This window comes from Gorilla gorilla, chromosome 4, assembly GCF_029281585.2.
Source record: "Gorilla gorilla gorilla isolate KB3781 chromosome 4, NHGRI_mGorGor1-v2.1_pri, whole genome shotgun sequence".
NCBI lineage: Eukaryota > Metazoa > Chordata > Mammalia > Primates > Hominidae > Gorilla > Gorilla gorilla.
The window spans coordinates 142,332,325-142,352,288 of NC_073228.2; the positions used below are offsets into that span (position 1 = coordinate 142,332,325).

Here is a 19,964-nt window from a genome sequence, read left to right on the forward strand (position 1 = left end):
GTTTGAAAAGAAGGTTGACCCTTTGTTGTCAGTAACCACATTGAGAGCATAAAACTCTGTTCCGCTGCAAAGCTTAGGAGCTGACAACCTAAAAAAGCAGACCAGCAGCCCAGTGGCTCACACCTGTGATCCCAGCACTTTGGGAGGCTGAGGCACGTGGATCGCTTGAGCTCAGGAGTTTGAGATCAGCCTGGGCAATATTGCAAAACCCCATCTTGGCAAAAAAAAAAAAAAAAAAAAAAAAAAAAAATACAGGAATTAGCTGGTGGTGTTTTGGGCCTGTAGTCCCAGCTACTCGGGAGGCTGACGCGGGAGGATCATTCAAGCCCAGGAGGTGTGCTGAGATTGTGCCACTGCACTCCAGCCGGAGCGACAGAGTGAGGACCTGTCTCAAAAAAACAAAACATCATCTGGTCAGGGGAGATCCTCTTTCAACGGGGTGAGAAGGAGTGGGGTGGACAGGTGCGGCTGTACCTGTGACTCGGGAGCTCAGGTGGATGTCTTCAGGGCCTGTGATGAGGAGAGTTTGCGAGTCAGCAGTTGGGGGATGTAACCTGTTTAAAGTAGGCTTCCTGGGGTCATCTTAGCAGCATGACTTGGTGGCTTTGTGACTCTCAACAGATTATTGAGCCTTAAGCTTCTCATTCCCTTATCTTCAAAATGAGGGCATTTATAGCGCCTGCCTTATAGGGTGGTCAAGAGGATTCACTGGCAACGCAGTGAAGCTCTTAGCACAGGGGCTGGCACACAGTAAGCGCCTGATGTGGGCAGGGCAGGAGGTGGGCAGGGGTCGATTTCAGGATGTAACCATAGAGACCTCCACGACAACAGCCTAGGGCTTGAAACCCAAGAAAGATGAACAAGCGATTCGAGGAAGGCAGGGCACTGAGGGTCGGAGGCGCATGCCCGGCCACAGCAGGTGCCGGGGCGGGGGCGCGCCGCCGCCGCCGCCGCCGCCGCGGCCTCCCGGCCTCCCCTTTAAGAGCCGCCACCGCCCACGGCCCGCCGCTGCGGCAGGGACCTCCCCTTTAACGGCGGCGCTGGGCGCTCCGCTGCCCCCGCGGCGGCTGCTGCAGCGGCTGCTGCTGCTACTGCGGCTCCTGCTGCCGCCGCCGCCGCCGCTCGGCCTCAGGCAGCTGCATCCTCGGCCGGGCCGGGTCCCCGCCCCGCGCCGCGCCCGGCCCCGCCATGGTGTCCTGGATCATCTCTCGCCTGGTGGTGTGAGTGCGGCGGCGGCGGGGGGTGATGCGGGCTGTGATGGAGGGCGGGGGTGTTAAAGCCCGGGTGGACTTCTCCGAAGCTTCGTGCAGCAGAGTCACCTAAAGGCACTGCGTCCTTATTTGGGGCCCCCAGAGACATGGAGATGTGGCACCCAGGACTGGAGTGGGGAATATTAGGGGAGCGTGGCAGGCCTGGCTTCCCAGGGACCTCACCCACATTCTTTATTAATAACCTCTTTTATTTCTACCGTCCTTGCTCCTGCGCCCATCCTAGAGGCTGAGCAGCACGGCTTGCTTTAAAAGGGGAGGCAGGCGCGTCCCCTCCCCCACCTAGCAGGTCTGGGCTGGAGGAGATCCTCAGACCCGGGCCCTGTCCCTCTGAGGGAGGTAACAGGGTGATGGAAGAGAGTGGAGCAAGGCAGGGCCTCATCATCATTCCGCAGCTCAGAGCCATCACCAGGCCCCTTGGTCTCTCCCTTCCACTCACTGTCAGGAGACTGGGGACGAGGGCACATGCCCTTAGGCCCCCTAGGGAGGAAGTCTGGGTATCGGGAAGCAGAAATGCTCGGAGGACAAAGTGTGAGAGGTAACTGGGAGAGGGGATGTGTGTGCTCAGCCTGGGATTGTGGACCCCGCTGGGGGAGGACGCTCGGTGGCCTTCATTCCAGGCTGCCAGCCACACTGTGGAGCTGTGTCTCTGGCACCTCCCCGGGCCCCAGGAGGGAACACACACCATTCCCCACGACCCCAGACTTTGTCCTTGAGGATTCTGCTCCGCACTCCACTTGCACCAGCCGGTTTGGAAGTATCCCGCCTGTCCATGTGGAAACAGGCGGCAGCCACACATTGTCAAAGGGGCTGAGCCTGACAGGGGCTCCTCGTGGTTCTCGGAGCTATCCCCTGCCCTAATGAGGACACTGCCCCTCGGCCTCCACCGTTGGGGACCGACACCGGCAGCCCCACCCTGCTCCCTTCTTCCCATTCGGTGCAGCCAGGCCGGCCAAGTGCTTCTGTCCTGGTTTACTCTAGACTCCTTCTCTTGCCCCACCCACCCCAGGGGGAATGGAGGGGCCTCACGCCTCCATGTGGCCTTCAGGGTGGCTGCTTCTCTCTTGCCTGGGCAAGCCCCAAAGGGCATCGGTCCTCTTCTTTCCCGGCCTGTGTCTTGTCTGCATTCTGTACTTGTATCACCAGCGGGGCCCTCCCCTGAGCCCTGTCCCTGTGGTGTTTACATGGGGGAATAAGCCTCTTTGCCTCTCTCAGGGCCTCCTGCCCCTGTGCCCTCTGTTCCCTAGGGCCCCAGGGCCACAGTGGTACCTCTGCCTGCCAGGTAGGGTGCCCTGTTAGTGGTGTCAGGTTCCCTCGCAGAGCCTGGCTCTGAGACAGGGAGGTGGAGGGTAAGGGCAGATGGGTGTGAATGGGCATGAGGTCAAGAAGGAAGACACCCTGTGGCAGTGACCTGACGCCCAGTCTCCATGACATATTTGTGTGTAACCAAGGATCATGGCGCAAGGGACTACATTGGACCCTCTGGCCTCTGGGCCTTTCCCTGCCTCCGGGGCTAGAGAAAAACTGAACAGTGGAGCGGGGAGGGGGCATCACCCTACCTGGCTGGGCATGTTTCATGCAGCTTTGACCTTAACCCCTGACCTGAGTTCATCAGTCCAGCGGGGAGTTCTGTCTCTCTTCCCATTACTTACCCAGGGGCTGATGCGGAGCTGGGAGGGAGAGGCCACTGCCCTTGGCTGAGAGGCCCAGTAACCATGCCTGCCTCCCTAGGCTCATCTTTGGCACCCTGTACCCAGCCTATTCTTCCTACAAGGCCGTGAAGACAAAAAACGTGAAGGAATATGTGAGTGGATGACCCTTCACCCCCTACCCAACCCACATGGCACAGAGAGGGGAGGGCACTGGGTCCTATTACAGATGGGGGTGACTTTGCACCAACACTGTCAGCCACTAACAAGACCCACCAGCAAAGGAGGGCCCTGGGTGTCCCGCACAGCGCCTCCAACATGGCTGGCAGGCAGAAGTGGGGTCCTTGGTGTTCTCCCCAGCCCAGGCATGTTCGACAGGCAGAGTTGGGGTCCTGGGTGTCCCTGGCCCCTCAGCCCCGTGTCCCAGCCAGCACTTCCCTCTGTCCCTCAGGTGAAATGGATGATGTACTGGATCGTCTTTGCCTTCTTCACCACGGCCGAGACGCTCACGGATATAGTGCTCTCCTGGTGAGGTCCAGCGTCCCCTCCTGCATCTCAGGGCCCAGGGCCTCTGCCTTTCTCTACCCAGCCAGCCAAACAAAAGACTGGGCCTGGGGGTGAAGCTCCTCCCATTCCTGACAATTTCTTGGGGTCCTTGATATCTCCCCTCTCATGCCTAACTTGACCTGCAGAAGAACAGACATAGTAGTGCCAGGCGAGGGGGCTCACACCTGTAATCCCAGCACTTTGGGAGGTCTAGGTGGGTGGATCATTTGAGGTCAGGAGTTTGAGATCAGCCTGGCCAACATGGTGAAACCCCATCTCCACTAAAAATACAAAAAAAAAATAGCTGGGCATGGTGGCGCCCCTGTAATCCCAGCTACTAGGGAGGCTGAGGCAAGAGAATTGCTTGAACCCAGGAGGTAGAGGTTGCAGTGAGCCGAGATCGCGCCATTGCACTCCAGCCTGGGCAACAGAGTGAGACTCCGTCTCAAAAAAAAAAAAAAAAAAAAAACAAGGAGTAAGAACAAACATAATCCCCATGTTTCTTTCTGGCGGCAGCCAGAGCCCCTCAGTGGAATTCAGGAAACCCGCTTCTGCCATGCTGCCTGCGACCTTAGGCAGGTCCCAGCTCTCGAGGCCTCAGTTTCCTTATTTGTAAAATAGGCATATGATTCATGCCTATAAACGCTGGATACTTGCATTTCCAAGGCATTTTCCAGGCTGTACTAGACTACGTATGTATGAGCACTTTGAGGACAGGGAATATGTCTTAATCATCTGTATATTCACAGCAGGAACTCAAAAATGTTTACTGAATGATCAGATACCCCTTGGAAGAGGGGACTAATAACACAGTTCATCGGAACTCAAGAAGAGAATTTTACCAAGGGGGAGAGGACAAGGGATCATTACATTTATAGATAAGACCCTTGCATTTGAGAAAAATAGTTTTAGAAGAGGAAAGAAATGGAGAGATGGGTTAAAAATTGAGGGTAAATGCCGGGTGTGGTGGCTCACGCCTGTAATCCCAGCACTTTGGGAGGCCGAGGCAGGCAGATCACGAGGTCAAGAGATTGAGACCATCCTGGCCAACATGATGAAACCCCGTCTCTACTAAAAATACAAAAATTAGCTAGGCATGGCAGGGCGCAGTGGCTCACACCTGTAATCCCAGCACTTTGGGAGGTCGAGGTGGGCGGATCATGAAGTCAGGAGATCGAGAGCATCCTGTCCAATACGGTGAAACCCCATCTCTACTAAAAAACAAAACACAAAAAATTAGCCGGGCGTGGTGGCGGGTGCCTGTAGTCCCAGCTACTCTGGAGGCTGAGGCAGGAGAATGGTGTGAACCCAGGAGGCGGAGCTTGCAGTGAGTCGAGATTGAGCCACTGCACTCCAGTCTGGGCAACAGGGTGAGATTCCGTCTCAAAAAAAAAAAAAAAAAATAGGTATTATGGCACCTACTTGTAATCCCAGCTACTTGGGAGGCTGAGACAGGAGAATTGCTTGAACCCAGGAGGCGGAGGTTGCAGTGAGCCGAGATCGTGCCACTGCACTCCAGCCTGGCAACAGAGCAAGACTCAGTCTCAAAAAAAAAAAAAAAATTGAGGGTAAAGGCCGGGCATGGTGGCTCCTGCTTGTAATCCTGGCACTTTGGGAAGCCAAGGCAGGAAGACCACTTGAGCCTAGGAGTTTGAGATCAGCCTGGGCAACATAGCAAGACCCGCCTATTAAAAAAAAAAATTGGCCAGGTGCGGTGGCTCATGCCCATAATCACAGCACTTTGGGAGGCCGAGGGGGTGGCAGATCACCTGAGGTCAGGAGTTCGAGACCAGCCTGACCAACATGGTGAAACCCCGTCTCTACTAAAAATACAAAATTAGCCGGGCGTGGTGGCGCATGCCTGTAATCCCAGCTACTCAGGAGGCTGAGGCAGAAGAATTGCTTGAACCCAGGAGGCGGAGGTTGCAGTGAGCCAAGATTGTGCCATTGCACTCCAGCCTGGGCAACAAGAACGAGACTCTGTCTCAAAAAAAAAAAAAAAAAAGATGAGAGTAGGGCAAGGGTGGTGAGGTGAAAAACAAAACTGAGGGTAGTAAATATAGATGCCTTTTTTTTCTTTTTCTGAGATAGAATCTCACTCTGTCATTCAGGTTGGAGTGCAGTGGTGTGATCTCGGCTCACTTGCAGCCTCTACCTCCTGGGCTCAAGTGATCCTCCCACCTCAACCTCCTGAGTAGCTGGGACCACAGGCACATGCCACCACACCTGGCTTATTTTTTATTTTTTGTAGAGATGGGGTTTTGCTGTGTTGCCAGGCTGGTCTTGAACTCCTGGGCTCAGATGATCCTCCCACCTTGGCTCCCAAAGTGCTGGGAGATTACAGGCCACTGTGCCAGGCCTATACATGTGTCTTGACACAGCAAAAAAGAGAGCTTTGATGAAGGCTTTGTGAGGACATAGGTGACCTGAAGGAGTTTGTGACCAGAGGAGAAGGCACTATGGGGACTGAAGGGCAATCCTGGAGAAGTGAGGGTCGTGTCACGGCGGGGCAGGAGGGTCCAGAGCAAGCTAGAGAAGTCCCAGGCCTCTCGATGATAGGGAGGGCAGAAAGGGAAGGGGTGAAGACCCAGGTGTGGGCCTGCACAGTCGAGAGTTTCCCTTGGTGTTGACCCTAGGGCAGAGGAAGGGGGGTTTTCTCTAGGAGTGAGAGGGCTAGGGCTTGGGGAGAGGATGAGGCAAGGAGAGTCACTGCTGGGGGAAATTCCTTCTAGTGTCACTGCTTACCTTCCTGTTTGGAGCCTCAGCTGAGCCCTCCAGACCCTTTCGGATTAGAAAGGAGCAGTCCCATGAGCCCCATGGGGACCCCAGTGCACTAAGAGTGAGGGGCTGTGCAGGGTCACTCATGGGGCCGGTGCTGCTGGACACAGGGCACCTCCCAACTCCCTGCCCTGTACTCTGCGCTTGCCCCTGTCCCAACAGGTTCCCCTTCTACTTTGAACTGAAGATCGCCTTCGTGATATGGCTGCTGTCCCCTTACACCAAGGGCTCCAGCGTGCTCTACCGCAAGTTCGTGCACCCAACGCTGTCCAACAAGGAGAAGGTTTGCCCCCACTCTCAGCTCACCTCCCAGCCTGCCCCCAGCCAAGGCAGTCCAGAGCCTGCAGCCTCATACAGACTGGCCCTCCCTGTGGGGCCCAGAGCCCCAAGTGACCTGGCAGGGCTGCCGTGGCCTCCCGAAGCAGGCAGGGGCCTCTGTCCAGGGGTGAACAAGGGTAGGGCAGGACCTCTCCTCTTCTCCCTTCCCCTCCAATCCCATAGGAGATCGACGAGTACATCACGCAGGCCCGAGACAAGAGCTATGAGACCATGATGAGGGTGGGCAAGAGGGGCCTGAACCTTGCCGCCAATGCTGCAGTCACAGCTGCCGCCAAGGTGAGATGGGGGCAGGCTCGGACTCCCAGGGCCCCTGCCTTGTACAAAGGGCCCTGGCCAGGCCCCTTTGCATCCACCCTGTACTCGGGGCTGTAGAGACTCTGGGCTCATGCAGCTGGAGGCTCCAGTCCAGGCTCTACTGCTATCTGGCCAAGTCACTTTGATTGTCCGGCCATTTCCCCATCTGTCCCCAGAGGCGAAGTGTGGCCCTGCCCCAGCCCTCAGCTCTGTCTGTGTGGGACTGGGTGAGGTCAGTGTGGGGAGGGCACCGAGCCTGGGGCTGCTGCCAGCACCATGGTGACCTCTATCTCCACCCCGCCCCTTCCCCCCGGCTCTCCCGGTGCGTGGTGGTGACCCTAGGGCCAGGGGGTGCTGTCAGAGAAGCTCCGCAGCTTCAGCATGCAGGACCTGACCCTGATCCGGGACGAGGACGCACTGCCCCTGCAGAGGCCTGACGGCCGCCTCCGACCCAGCCCTGGCAGCCTCCTGGACACCATCGAGGACTTAGGTACAGGCAGGGCCCGGGGTTGGGGTGGGGCCCCAAGGGCAAGGAGTCCAGATGGGAAAGATTCCCCCACCTCCTTTTCTCCCTGCACCCAGGAGATGACCCTGCCCTGAGTCTAAGGTCCAGCACAATCCCGGCAGATTCCCGGACAGAGGCTTCTGAGGATGACATGGGAGACAAAGCTCCCAAGAGGGCCAAACCCATCAAAAAAGCGCCCAAAGCTGAGGTGAGGGCACTGGCCAGAGCTTGGGGAAACAGGCAGGGGGTGGCGGCTCCAGGCTGAGCCCCATCTTCCTCCTTCTTTCCACAGCCACTGGCTTCCAAGACACTGAAGACCCGGCCCAAGAAGAAGACCTCTGGCGGGGGCGACTCAGCTTGAGCCCCTCCACCCCCGCAGGCTGCAGAGCAAGGATGAAGCCTCAGGAGGGGCCTCAGACCCAGCCCCTGCTCCACACTGTGCCAGTAGCCTAGGTGTCTCAGGCCCCTGGGCCCCTCAGATGGCCATTTCCGGTGCCTGCCCAGTGGCCACTCTTCTGGAAGGGGCTTGGAAAAGAGGAAGGAGGCCCAGCTATGGGGGTTGAGGGTAGAGGGTGGACCAGAGGCTGAGGACTGAGCCACCCAAGGAGGTGGGGACTGCTTAGCCTCCACTGCTGTTCCGCTGCAGCCCCGCCCTGCCCCACCCACCCAGTGCCTTGCTGAAGCCCATAGCCATCCGCTTCTCAGAGGCCCTATCGTGTCTCCACTGCTCGCCTTGGTTTGGGAGCAGGGAGGGGGAAGTCCTAGCCCAGATGGACCAAGGACGGGCCTGAAGGCACATGGGGGAAAGGGAGCACACGGGGAGGACGTTGGGGACCCTGGGTGGGGCCTCCAGGTGCAGCTGTGGATGGAAGACAGGGGTTGGCCTGTGCTTCAGCGACCAGGATGGCCAGGCCAGAGCTGCAGCTGGGGGCTCTTTTCCTGGTCATTGGGTGGGGCTGAGTGCCACATGTTCCCACATTAAAAAGGGGGGTCCAGGGCTGTGTGAGTGTGTCTTTCTGGGTCTAGGGCTCGGGGGAGTTTGGGTCAAGGACTGTCCCTCCAGCAGTCGCGTCCTCCCACCCTGAGCCCCACAGTCATCTGGCCCTTTCCCTGCTCAACCCTCCCTCCTAGGCTCTGAGCCTCAGAGGACCCAGCCCATGAGAGAATGGGCATCTGGGGGGCCTCTCACCTGCTCCTATGAGCTTGCTCCCTTTTAGGTCACCCCATTGCCACCGTGCCCCTGGGCTGGACTCCCGTGCTCCTCAGGGCCCACCCCTGCTCTGTCTGGTACAGGCCCCTGCTGAGTGGGCCCCTCTCCTCTGCCCCTGGGGTCCATCCCCTCTTGCCCAGAGTCCCCATCCTGTACCAAGCAGACTGGGCCCTAAGACCCCTGGCAGAACCCAGCCTCTGCTCACACCTGCCCCAGCTTCTGCCACGGCTTCAGTCAGGGCCAGGAGGAACACATGAAGGAGAAAGAGAGATGCAGGAGCCGCGGGGCTCCCGGTTCCTTGGGAAGAGGGTGCCCATTGGACCTTTGGCACTGGATGAGCCAATAAACCAAACTCTGGCACCTCATTTATTTTGGCCTCTGTGCTTTGTTCTTGCCACACCAGCTGACAGGTGGGAAGGACCTCAAGTGAGAAGCAGGGTTCAGCTGGGGGAGTGGGGAGGCCAGCCTGTGACCCACAGGAGCTCTGGTGCCCAGCTAAGAGATGGGCTTGAGGGGGCTCAGTCTGGGAAAATGGTTTTGGGACTCAAGATAAAACCAGAGGCCTAGGCTGGGCGCAGTGGCTCATGCCTGTAATCCCAGCACTTTGGGAGGCTGAGGCGGGCAGATCACGAGGTCAGGAGATCAAGACCATCCTGGCCAACATGGTGAAACCCCATCTCTACTAAAAATACAAAAATTAACCGGGCATGGTGGCGCGTGCCTGTAGTCCCAGCTACTTGGGAGGCTGAGGCAGGGGAATTGCTTGAACGTGGGAGGCAGAGATTGCAGTGAGCCAAGATCGTGCCACTGCACCCCAGCCTGGTGACAGAATAAGACTCCGTCTCAAACAAAACAAAAAACAAAAACCACAGAGGCTTAGCTGGGTGTGGTGGCTCACACCTGTAATCCCAGCACTTTGGGAGGTGGAGGCAGGAGGATCCTTGAACTCAGGATTTTGAGACCAGCCTGGGCAACATGCGAAAATCACATCTGTATTTTTTTTAGGGGGGGAAACTGAGTATTGCCAAGGCTGGAGTGCAGTGGCGTGATCTCGGCTCACTGCAACCTCTGCCTACCGGGTTCAAATGATTCTCATGCCTCAGCCTCCCAAGTAGCTGGAATTACAGGCATGCGCCACCATGCCCAGCTAATTTTTGTATTTTTAGTAGAGACTAGGTTTCACCATGTTGGCCAGGCTGGTCTCGAACTCCTGACCTCAAGTGATCTGCCCGCCTCGGCCTCCCAAAGTGCTGGGATTACAGGAGTGAGACACCGCGCCCAGCCACGTCTCTATTTAAAAAATAATAATAATAAATAAAAACCAGAGGCCTAAGAAGGGCCAGGGGCCCCAACCCCAAGGACTGTCTTTTCCCTCAGAATCTTACCCCAAGTCTTCAGTGGACCTTCTGGTATCCAACAGAAAGTACTAGGTGTAGGCTCTGGGGGACAAAGATCCCAGTGAGGCCCCCAGGGGACAGAGGATAGGATATGGAGCTGTGGGGCAGGCCTCGGGGACTGTGCCTAGAAAGGCCAAAGGGGGCTGAGCCAGAGACGTTGAGCGAAGAAGCAGAGATGGGGAAGACAGGACAAGGGCTTGTGGAGAAACCAGCCCTGGGGACAGAGAGGGAACCAAGGGCTGAGACAAAGAGGCACAGCCTGTGTGGCACCAGGAAAGGCAGGGGTCCAGCCCTGACTACTGGGCTAGGTTGGAGGAAAGGAGGAGAAGGGAGCTGCAGGGCACGGGGTCCGAGCCCTGGGACGCAGAGCCAGAGCTCCAGGGGCCAAGAAGCACAACTGACTGGGGATGAGCCCCTGGGAAGCCGGAACCCAGGGGGAGGGAAAGGCTGGCAGAGGAGCAGAGGCAGGTACGGAGGAGAGACTGACAAAGGAAAAGAGCCGTGAGGGAGGAAAAAGGGGATCAGAGAAATAGCTCAGCCTGTGGAAGGAAAATGAAGGAAGCAGACCATGGGGTGGGTAGGGGGTATGAGTAGGACCCAGACCCAGGCTCTGGACCCCAAGTTTGGCAAAGCGCCCCTACACTAGGCTTTCCTCCTCCTTCCCTGGCATCACAGGGCATGTGCACCTTCCACACTTGAGCCAAGCTAGCCAAGAGCCCCCTGAAGTGAGGTCACAGTGGGGGATGTGAGGTGTCCCTTTTGTCTTTCCTTGGAATCCTCCAGTCAACCAGCCCTCTGAGGGGCATCACCTTCACCATCAGCCTCTCAGCAATTTTGGCTCATTTTTCCATCGGAAAGGAGAGGAAGCTACCACAGTAAAATTTAGGGGAGGGATTCATTCTAGAAAAATCCCCAGAGAGTAAGATGCTGCAGTCCCACGCTAACAGCTACCATATGCCCAGGAAACCAGGTTAGGCGCTCTTTAACCTAAATCTCATTTGCTGCATACCACACACACACAAACACACACACTGGCTCACACTCAGGAGCATGCTCACATCTACAGTGACTGGTGGCTAGGCAGGTCACATCCAGATTCTGCATTGTCAAGCTCTCCGTGCACATCAGGGGTTCCCTGTGTCCACAGGAACATGCTCAGATTTCCAAGCTCATTGGTTTGTTGCTATGGAAACATTCAGGCTTCTAGAACTCTGGGCACAGGGCCTGCCCCCTGTGGTGCAGAGGAGAGACGAGATGGAGGGTGACAAGAAGAATGGGTGGAAAGGCTCCTGGGAAAGAGGCTGGCTGGTGGCACACATCTGGGCCTAGGTGACCCCTTGCTGTCCCCTCATTCCCTGGGACAATCTCCCCTCTCCCCTTTCCCCTCTGCCTCCGTAGATCTCTCCAAGCCAGGGTAGTGGGAAAGAGATGTCGGAAATAGGTGGATGGCCAGCGCTATGTGGAGGGTGCTCGATCACTGCCTGGGTCCCCAGGAGCCTTTGAGAGGTATTAGCTTTGGGTAGGGACTGGGGCAGGCTAGCGCTGGGTCCCATGCCCAGGCCTCATTGGGATCGCTGGGCAGCCCTCCAGGCCTGAGGTACCTGACTATAACAGCCTCAGGTCTCTAGCTTCTTCAGCTGGCCCCCCCTCCCTTTCTTGTGGGTGCCCTACACCCAGAGAACCTGCTTAAAATGGGATTTCCAGGCTGTGACGTCAGAGGAAAGCCAGCAGCTCCATCCAGCCTCTGCCAGCTCTCCCTTGATCGGCAGAGCTGAGCCCAGCTTTGCTTGGCCTGGAGGGAGGTACGGCGGGCACAGGAGGGAGGGCCTTGGGGGCTCTGAGCCATGGTCCCCATATCTGTGGCATCCAGAATGACAGGGAGAGGCTGTTTGCAGGCCCAAAGCCCCTCCTGGCTTCCCCACTATCTTCAATTTCCTCCAGTGCACGATCACCCCCCTCCCACATCCCCCCAGTTTCTCCCTCTCTGAGCTGGGTCAGGTCCGTCGGGAGGAGGAGGGCATCTCCTGTCCTTACCGGACAGCGGCTTTTGTGTGTGTCCTGCCTGAAACGGTGCCATATCCAGGCTGGAGGCGGCGAGGGGTGAGAGGGATGCCTGCGAGGATGGAAAAGCCCACTAGGTGGCGCAGCTGCCTCCCTATGTGGGATTCCCCGGCCCCGCGGACAATCCTCTCCCGTGGCTAGTAGGCTCCAGGTTTGGTGAGCAGAGTGCCTCGTCCTCCGCTCCCTGGAGTTGGAGGTTCATGAAGAAAGCACTCTTGTGGGTGAACAGGACAGCTGTGGGTTCTCCAGCAGTCTCCCCCTAAGCCCAGTCTGTGTGCACACATACTGCCCCAGGAGATGGTCAGACCTAGAAGAAGCCCCCCACTTGCAGTGAGGTTCCAGCACCCAGCACCCTCCCCCGAACAGATAAATTGCCAAGCTCACTCTGGGATGATTTTTTTTTTTTTTTTTTTTTTTGAGACAGAGTCTCGGAGCTCTGTCGCCCAGGCTGGAGTGCAGTGGCGCGATCTCGGCTCGCTGCAAGCTCCACCTCCTGGGCTCACGCCATTCTCCTGCCTCAGACTCCGGAGTAGCTGGGACTACAGACACCCGCCACAACGCCCGGAGAATTTTTTGTATTTTTAGTGAAGACGGGGTTTCATCGTGTTAGCCAGGATGGTCTCGATCTCTTGACCTCGTGATCCGCCCGCCTCGGCCTCCCGAAGTGCTGGAATTACAGGCGTGAGCCACCGTGCCCAGCCTTTTTTTCCTTTTTAATAGAGATGGGATTTTGCCATGTTGGCCAGGCTGGTCTCGAACTCCTGGCCTCAAGTGATCTGCCCACCTCCTGAAGTGCTGGGATTAAAGACGTGAGCCACCGCACTTGGCCCCAACCTGGGCTTCTGAAATGGCATCTAGAGAGGCTGCTGGAGCTGAATTCAGGGTCAAGAGGGGAGAGGGACCCCTGAGGCAGCAAGGGATGGGGAACTGGGGCGGGGAGGTAGGAAGGAGAAGTTGGGTCCAGAGGCAGGGAAGCTCATATAGCTGTGGCATTCCCTGGATATGGTCTCCCTGATGGCCACAGTGGCAGTCCCAGGCCTGCTCCAGGTGCCACCTGACCCTCCCTGTATTTTCATCTGGGGTACTATGGAGTTGAAAAAGACAAAGTCAGGCCAGGCGTGGCATGGTGGCAGACACCTGTAATCCCAGCTACTTGGAGGCTGAGGCAGGAGAATCGCTTGAACTCGGGAGGCGGAGGTTGCAGTGAGCTGAGATTGCGCCATTAACTCCAGCCCAGGCGACGATGTGAGACTCCATCTCAAAAAAAAAGAAAAGTAAAAAATAAAAGAAAAAGATAATAAATAAAAGTCCCTAGTCTCCACATCCTGGAATCCCATAGTATTCTTGCAGGGGCTGGGGGTGAGGCTCCTCAATGATCTACCTTTCCCTGACCTTTTTCCCAAGTTGACCCTACCAGCCCTGCATCCCCTATGAATTACCCTCTCCTTTTGTCCCAGCCAGAAAGGTGATCAATAAATAATGCTGCTTGAAATATTAATGGTGAGTTTTACACCAGCATCCCTTAACTGTCTGTGCCTGTCATTTTCCTGACAGGGAAATGCATGGTCCTCCAGACAGCTCATTCCTGTCTTGGCCAACAGAGGGTCTTTCTTTGCCAAGACTTCACCCCATTCCCATCTCAGCCAGAATCATGATTCAGTCCCATCAACTAAGAAAAGGAAGTATCCCCCAGAGATCACCTCAGTTAGCACCTCCAACCCAGGAAGGGTGGAGTAAGCTAAGCCAGGTAGAAGCCTTCCTGATACCTCAATTTCCCACGGTGTGATTGAGATCCCATTTCCTCTGTTCCATGTCCATCCTGGGCCTGCCAGGTCCAGCTTTCTGGGTGGCCAACTCAGAATAAGACTGCAGCCTCCCTGCCCGCTCCTGGATTATTTGGAGTCAAGCAGAGGACATTTGTGTGCTCCTAGACTCCTCGAGCCCAGGTCACTCTCACCTGGTTTTGTTCTCCTGGAAGAAGGGGAGGAGTGGGAAGGACAAGGAGGTGGAGAGGAGGAGCATTGAAACTCTGGAGCCCAACTTACCCAGTACCAGTTCCCTGCTCTGCAGAAGCCATGACCGCTCAAATCTATTTTTTTTTTTTTTTTTTTGAGACAGTCTTTCTCTGTCACCCAGCTGGAGTGCAATGGCATGATCTCAGCTCACTGCAACCTCCACCTCCTGGGTTCAAGAGATTCTCCTGCCTCAGCCTTCCAAGTAGCTGGAACTACAGGTGCGCGCCACCATGCCTGGCTAATTTTTGTATTTTTAGTAGAGTCAGGGTTTCACCATGTTGGCCAGGCTGGTCTCAATCTCCTGACCTCAAATGATCTGCCTGCCTCGGCCTCCCAAAGTGCTGGGATTACAGATGTGAGCCACCGTGCCTGGCCTCAAATCTTTTTTTTTTTTTTCCTGGAGACACAGGGTCTTTCTTGCTTCATTGCCTACACTAGAGTGCAATGGCACAATCACGGCTTACTGCAGCCTCAACCTCCTGGGTTCAAGCAATCCTCCCACCTTAGCCTCCCAAGTATCTGGGACCACAGGCACACACCACCACGCCTGGCCAATTTTTTTTTTTTTTTTTTTTTTTTTTTTGAGAGAAGATGGCCTTTATTGCAGCACGAACCAAGTGAGGAGGACTGCATGTCAACAGCTCTCCAGGAGCCACCAAAGGTGAGGGGCCCACCCTGTCCCTGCAACAGGCCCCCCAGGGGCTAGAGCGCAGCTCCCCCCAGGAAGGGCGAGGGGTTCTTGTAAACAGGGGCCCAGACAACACAGAGAGGGGCGGCAGCATCATCAGGTGCAGTTTGCTACAAGAAAGATTGTTCTTAATTTCAAAGATGAGACACCGCCATGCCTAGCCCTGCCCTCCCGCATGCTGGAAGGCTCTGGAAGCAGCTCCTGCCTGCCTGGGGAGTTAGGCCCACCCACTGCCCGTGAGCCTGGCCCAGGCACACTGCAGCCACACAAGAAACGTTGGCAGCTGACTCCATATTTCAGAAACACAATTAGAAAAGGACTAGGCCAGGCGTGGTGGCTCATGCCTGTAATCCCAGCACTTTGGGAGGCCGAGGCTGGCAGATCACGAGGTCAAGAGTTCGAGACCAGCCTGACCAACATGGTGAAACCTGTCTCTACTAAAAATACAAAAATTAGCTGGGTGTGGTGATGCATGCCTGTAATCCCTAGCTACTCAGGAGGCTGAGGCAGGAGAATCGCTTGAACCCAGAAGGCGGAGGTTGCAGTGAGCCGAGATCGCGCCACTGCACCACTGCACTCCAGCCTGGGCAACAGAGTGAGACTCTGTCTCAAAAAAAAAGAAAACTGGAATGTTACATTTTTCTCCCATACATTAAAAAATAAGAAAAAACGAACACTTTGACTGTAGATGCTGGTAGGTGGCATCTGACTTTAACCTGAAGTTCTCCTTGGAATCCTTTTCTGCCTGGCGCTCTGCCGTCCACAGTCAGCCCCAGCCCCAGGCCCCCCTCACTGGAAGATCCTGGCCCATCTCAGAGGAGGGCGGGACCCTGCGGAGTGCCTGGCGAACAGGGCAACCACTGGGAAGACATGGACTGACTTTCCTGTCAGGGTCTGTGACCTTCAGCAAATGGAAAAGGAAACAGTAACAGAAGACGGTGGCCTCCTGCCGGGACCTCAGCGGGAGGTTTGCTGGTGAAGGTTCTGGGTGAGCTGGAGATGGGTGATAAGGTGGGCTTGCTGGGCGGTGGCCTCAGGCTGTTCCTGGGCACCTGTCACATAGAGCCCTGTGGGCACACTGTGGGGCCCCACACCCGTCCCCGGGTTGTCCTGATACATAAGAGCAGAGACCCTGGAAGAGAAACCCGCTTGCTCCGTGCGACACAGGGCTCCCAAACGCTTCCCTGTGGAATCCTGCTCCCGAGGACACCTTGTCTTGCTCCACGGAACCCTTTCCGCAGCACCCCCTGGAAACACAGCAGCTGGGAACAAACTCTGCATGCCAGGAATGAAGCCCTTGGCTAAGCCAGAGACTCATCAGTGCATGGATGGTCGTGAGGGGTGAGGACAGGCCCTGGGGCGGTGCTCAGTCCTGGGGACACCAGCACTGTCCTGCTCTGACCCACAGGTGGGAGGAGGATGCTGTGCTCCCAGAGTGTCAGGCCGGGAGGATGACTCAGGAGGACAGAGGCCTGGAGCTGAGGCTGTGCCCAGAGCCGGTGTGGGGAGGGGCGTGGGGGCCTTCACAGAAGCAGCTCAGAGAACTGAGGTTGGAATCCTGCCCCAAGCATAGGTTTCTGGGACGGCAAGTGCCTAGACAAGGCAGGCGACATGACAGTCACTGGGCTGGTCCAGAAACAAGGTGCTGAAGACATTGTTGAAGAAGGAGAGATGGTACCTGCAGATGGTACTGCTCGCTTGCAGTCAGGGTTGAAGTTCACCTCCAGGATCTGCAGCTGCATCACCCGCTTTCCATCTGGATGGTTGTCCCACTTCAGCATGAGGTCGATGGCATACATCTGGCCAATTTTTTAAAATGATTTTTTGTAGAGACAGGGGTTGCCCTATGTTGTCCAGGCTGGTCTCAAACTCCTGAGCTCAAGGGATCCTCCTGCCTCGGCCTCCCAAAGTGTTGGGATTACAGGCGTGAGCCACCGCGCCCGCCCCACTCAAATCTTTGCATGCACATTTCCTTCTGCCTGAAGCACCCTTGTTTACCTGCTTCACCTGGTCAGCTCCTGTGTGTGCTTCGAGTCTCAGCTCAAAGTGACTCCTCCACCCCACTGCCAAGTCGTCAGATGCCCCTCCAGGCCCCTGACATACCTGTCCTTTCCCCCTGACAGCACGCATTGCCCTGTGTGCCCATTGCCTGCTTCCCAGTCTGTTTATCCACCAGCCTGAAGGCTGGGGCATAGACAATAGGCCCAGCTGGCTCCCCAGTGTTTGCCCAGCATCTCCAGCACGGGGCCTGGCACACGATAAACACTTGGCACATTTGTGTGGAATGTTACAAGGATGCCCCTGCAGCAATCTTCCCCTCCTGGAAAAACAGCAACCTTCAAACTTCAGTGTCTCTCAGCTGAGCTGTTGCCTACGCCCGAGGATGAGTGTCTGCGCTAAACAAGAGCTGCCCGGATCGGCTGCCCTTGCCCTGGCTGCCCCAGCGTGTGCCCACGCTCACTTGTGCTCCTTTTCTCTCTCTCACACACAGATGGGAGTCAGCTTTCCAGCCACATTCAGTTCTCACTTTAATTCAAATGCTAAATTGGGAAGAAGAGCAGCTTCACACTCTCGATTTAGCCTGGGAGAGAAAAAGTGAGACAGCCTGGATGTTGCCAGGGAAAGGAGAAAGAGAAAGCAGGGTCTGGGGTTGGAGTGTGGTGGCAAATGTACCAGAGCCCAAGGGAAAACAATGAAAGCCCCACCACCCAGCTCCTAAAAGTAAACCACCCAGAGCTCTGACCCCAGGGTGGCCCTTAAAGCCTCTTTCCTCCAGCAGGGCAACCCTTCCCGGCATTATCTCCATCTGGAGAGGGTGTGATGAGGGGCAGCAGGGGAGTCTCTGAATATTAAAGCTACCCAGAGAGGGAGATGTTGCTACTTTGGTCACTGGTAGTAGGAAACCATGAGGTCTTTCTTAAATCTGACTTTGATTCCCCTTGTGAGAGCTACAGGTTATGATGAATTAGAACCCTGAGTCCACAAACAGATATTTCCACATCAATGTTCACAGCAGCATTATTCCCAGTCACCAAGAGGTGGAAACAACCTCCGTTCATCAGTCGGTAAGTGGATAAACAAAATGTGGTATATATATATATACAATGGAACATGATACATCCTTAAGAAGGAATGGGATTTTGACACATGCTACAGCATGGATAAGCCCTGAAAACATTATGGCAGGTGAAATAAGCCAGACACAAAAGGACAAATATTGTATGATTGCGCTTACATGAATACCTAGAATAGTGAAATCCATACAGACAGGAACTGTAATAGAGATTAGCAGGCAGCCGGGCATGATAGCTCATACCTTTAATCCCAGCACCTTGGGAGGCCAAGGCGGGCGGATCACTTGAGGCCAGGAGTTTGGGACCAGCCTGGCCAACACGGCAAAACCCTATCACTACTAAAAATACAAAAATTAGCTGGGCGTTGTGGTGCACACCTGTAGACTCAGCTACTCAGGAAGCTGAGGCAGGAGAATCGCTTGAGCCTGGGAGGCAGAGATTGAAGTGAGCAGAGATCATGCCACTGCACTCCAGCCTGGGCAACAGAGTGAGACTCCATCTCAAAAAAAAAAAAAAAGCAGGGATTGCAGGGAGGAAGGAACAAGGAGTTATTTAAAGGGTGCAGAGTTTCTGTTTGGGATGATGAGAAAGTTCTGAAAAGGACAGTGGTGATAGTTGTACAACAGTGTGAATGTACTTAGTGCCACTGAATTGTACACTTAAAATGGTTCAAATTGTAAATTTTTGTGTATTTTACAATAAAATATAAACATTAATAATTAAAATTTTAGGCCAGGCACTGTGGCTCACGCCTGTAATCCCAACACTTTGGGAGGCCAAGGTGGGCGGATCATCTGAGGTCGGGAGTTTGAGACCAGCCTGCCCAACATGGAGAAACCCCGTCTCTACTAAAAATACAAAATAAGCCCGGCGTGGTGGCACATGCCTGTAGTCCCAGCTACTTAGGAGGCTGAGGCAAGAGAATAGCGTGAACCCGGGAGGTGGAGCTTACAGTGAGCCAAGATCGCGCCGTTGCACTCCAGCTTAGACGACAGAGCGAGACTCTGTCTCAAAAAAAAAAAAAAAAAAATACAGTTGTGTCCTGCCACAACAGCCCTCTCTGCAACTGGACCAGAGGGAAACTGGATCCTGTAAGTTCTAGACCCCTTCCTGTGCCTGCTTTTAGGAAGAGAAGTGCTGCCTCTGCCGGGAGTATAGCTGAGACCTTTCTGAGGATGTTCCTAGGGACAGGAGCAGACCCTCCTGCCCTTATGGCTATTTGTCAGCATGATCGTGGATGGAAGCACTCTCTCTCTCCTGTGCTGGGCACCAGCTTCCTTCTCACTCACGCATGTTGACTGTGGCTTAAAACAGGGTTCCCATATGGAGGGAGTTGATAGGAAGATGGTTGGAGGAAGGAAAAATGACAGGGCCCTTCCATCAGCCTCCCAACCACCCTGCTGCCACTGTACCCGGGGAGATGGATGCTCCTTTGGGCTGGGCAGCTTGTCAGTCGGCGTGGGTGTCAGCTTTTCTGGCTGTCTTTCTGTCTCTACCTAGGAGGCCCCTGCAGGAGCCCCTGTGATAGCCGGTGCTGATGCATCCAGACCCCACCCTCTCTCCTGGACCATTGCATGGGTGCCTGCCGGTCTCACCATCTGCCCTCCCTGTGCCCCCCACAGCCTCCTGCGATGATTTTTTAAATGACAAGTTGGCTGTCTGACTGCCTGGGAAGCACTTCAGGGGGTGGGAGCTGGATCAGGGCCCCCGCATTCGCTGTGCTTCCCCCATGACAGCGTGTGTCACACTGCTCCAAGTGCTTCTTAACGTCTGTCTCCCCCACTGGGCTGTGAGCTGCCAAAGAGGGGGACCCTCCTTACCACTCTTTGCATCTTTAATGCCTAGAGCAGAAATGATGTTTGATAAATACTTGCTGAATGGATGAATTTAAGTGACCCGTTCGTATGTCTGTCTCCCCTACCGGACTTGACTCAAGAACCCTGCAGGGTGAAAGTGAAAGCTTCATCTGATTCATTCTGGGGTCCCACAGAAGAGTTCTTGGTAGGAGCTGGGGTTCAGCCGGAGGGCTCTGAAGCCAGGCTGTCTGCATTGGAATCCTGGCTCCACCAGTGGGCAGCTCTGTGCCCTGGAGCAAATCGCCTGCCCTCTTTGAGTACGTTTCCTCATCAGTGAGATGGGG

The 19,964-nt window shown here is 55.6% G+C and overlaps 1 protein-coding gene and 1 long non-coding RNA gene across 4 annotated transcripts; both read left to right on the forward strand.

Annotated features, from left to right (window-relative positions):
• Positions 1–960: 960 nt before the first annotated feature.
• On the forward strand, positions 961–8,954 carry REEP2 (receptor accessory protein 2). Of its 3 annotated transcripts, none has more exons than XM_004042588.4 (8): positions 961–1,220; positions 3,000–3,072; positions 3,369–3,445; positions 6,404–6,524; positions 6,743–6,856; positions 7,217–7,364; positions 7,457–7,587; positions 7,672–8,954. In XM_004042588.4, the coding sequence occupies exons 1-8, from the start codon at positions 1,189–1,191 to the stop codon at positions 7,738–7,740; spliced, it is 765 nt and encodes a 254-aa protein (XP_004042636.1). In that variant the 5' UTR covers positions 961–1,188; the 3' UTR covers positions 7,741–8,954. The 3 variants fall into 3 exon arrangements, with proteins under 3 accessions (XP_004042636.1, XP_018882891.1, XP_018882892.1); XM_019027346.3 differs by having other exon boundaries at positions 974–1,220; positions 7,223–7,364; XM_019027347.4 differs by having other exon boundaries at positions 1,027–1,220; positions 2,925–3,072.
• A 2,766-nt stretch (positions 8,955–11,720) lies between these two features.
• On the forward strand, positions 11,721–19,572 carry LOC129533904 (uncharacterized). The gene is made up of 4 exons (XR_008680300.2): positions 11,721–11,788; positions 14,654–14,723; positions 17,705–17,815; positions 19,325–19,572. It is a non-coding gene; the product is annotated as an uncharacterized lncRNA (long non-coding RNA).
• The last annotated feature ends 392 nt before the right edge of the window (positions 19,573–19,964 follow it).

Coding starts and splice junctions, on each gene's coding strand:
- REEP2 (XM_004042588.4), top strand. CDS start 1,189: ATGGTGTCCTGGATCATCTCTCGCCTGGTGGT. Junction 1,221..2,999: donor ATCATCTCTCGCCTGGTGGT/GTGAGTGCGGCG, acceptor CTGCCTCCCTAG/GCTCATCTTTGGCACCCTGT. Junction 6,525..6,742: donor CGCTGTCCAACAAGGAGAAG/GTTTGCCCCCAC, acceptor CCAATCCCATAG/GAGATCGACGAGTACATCAC.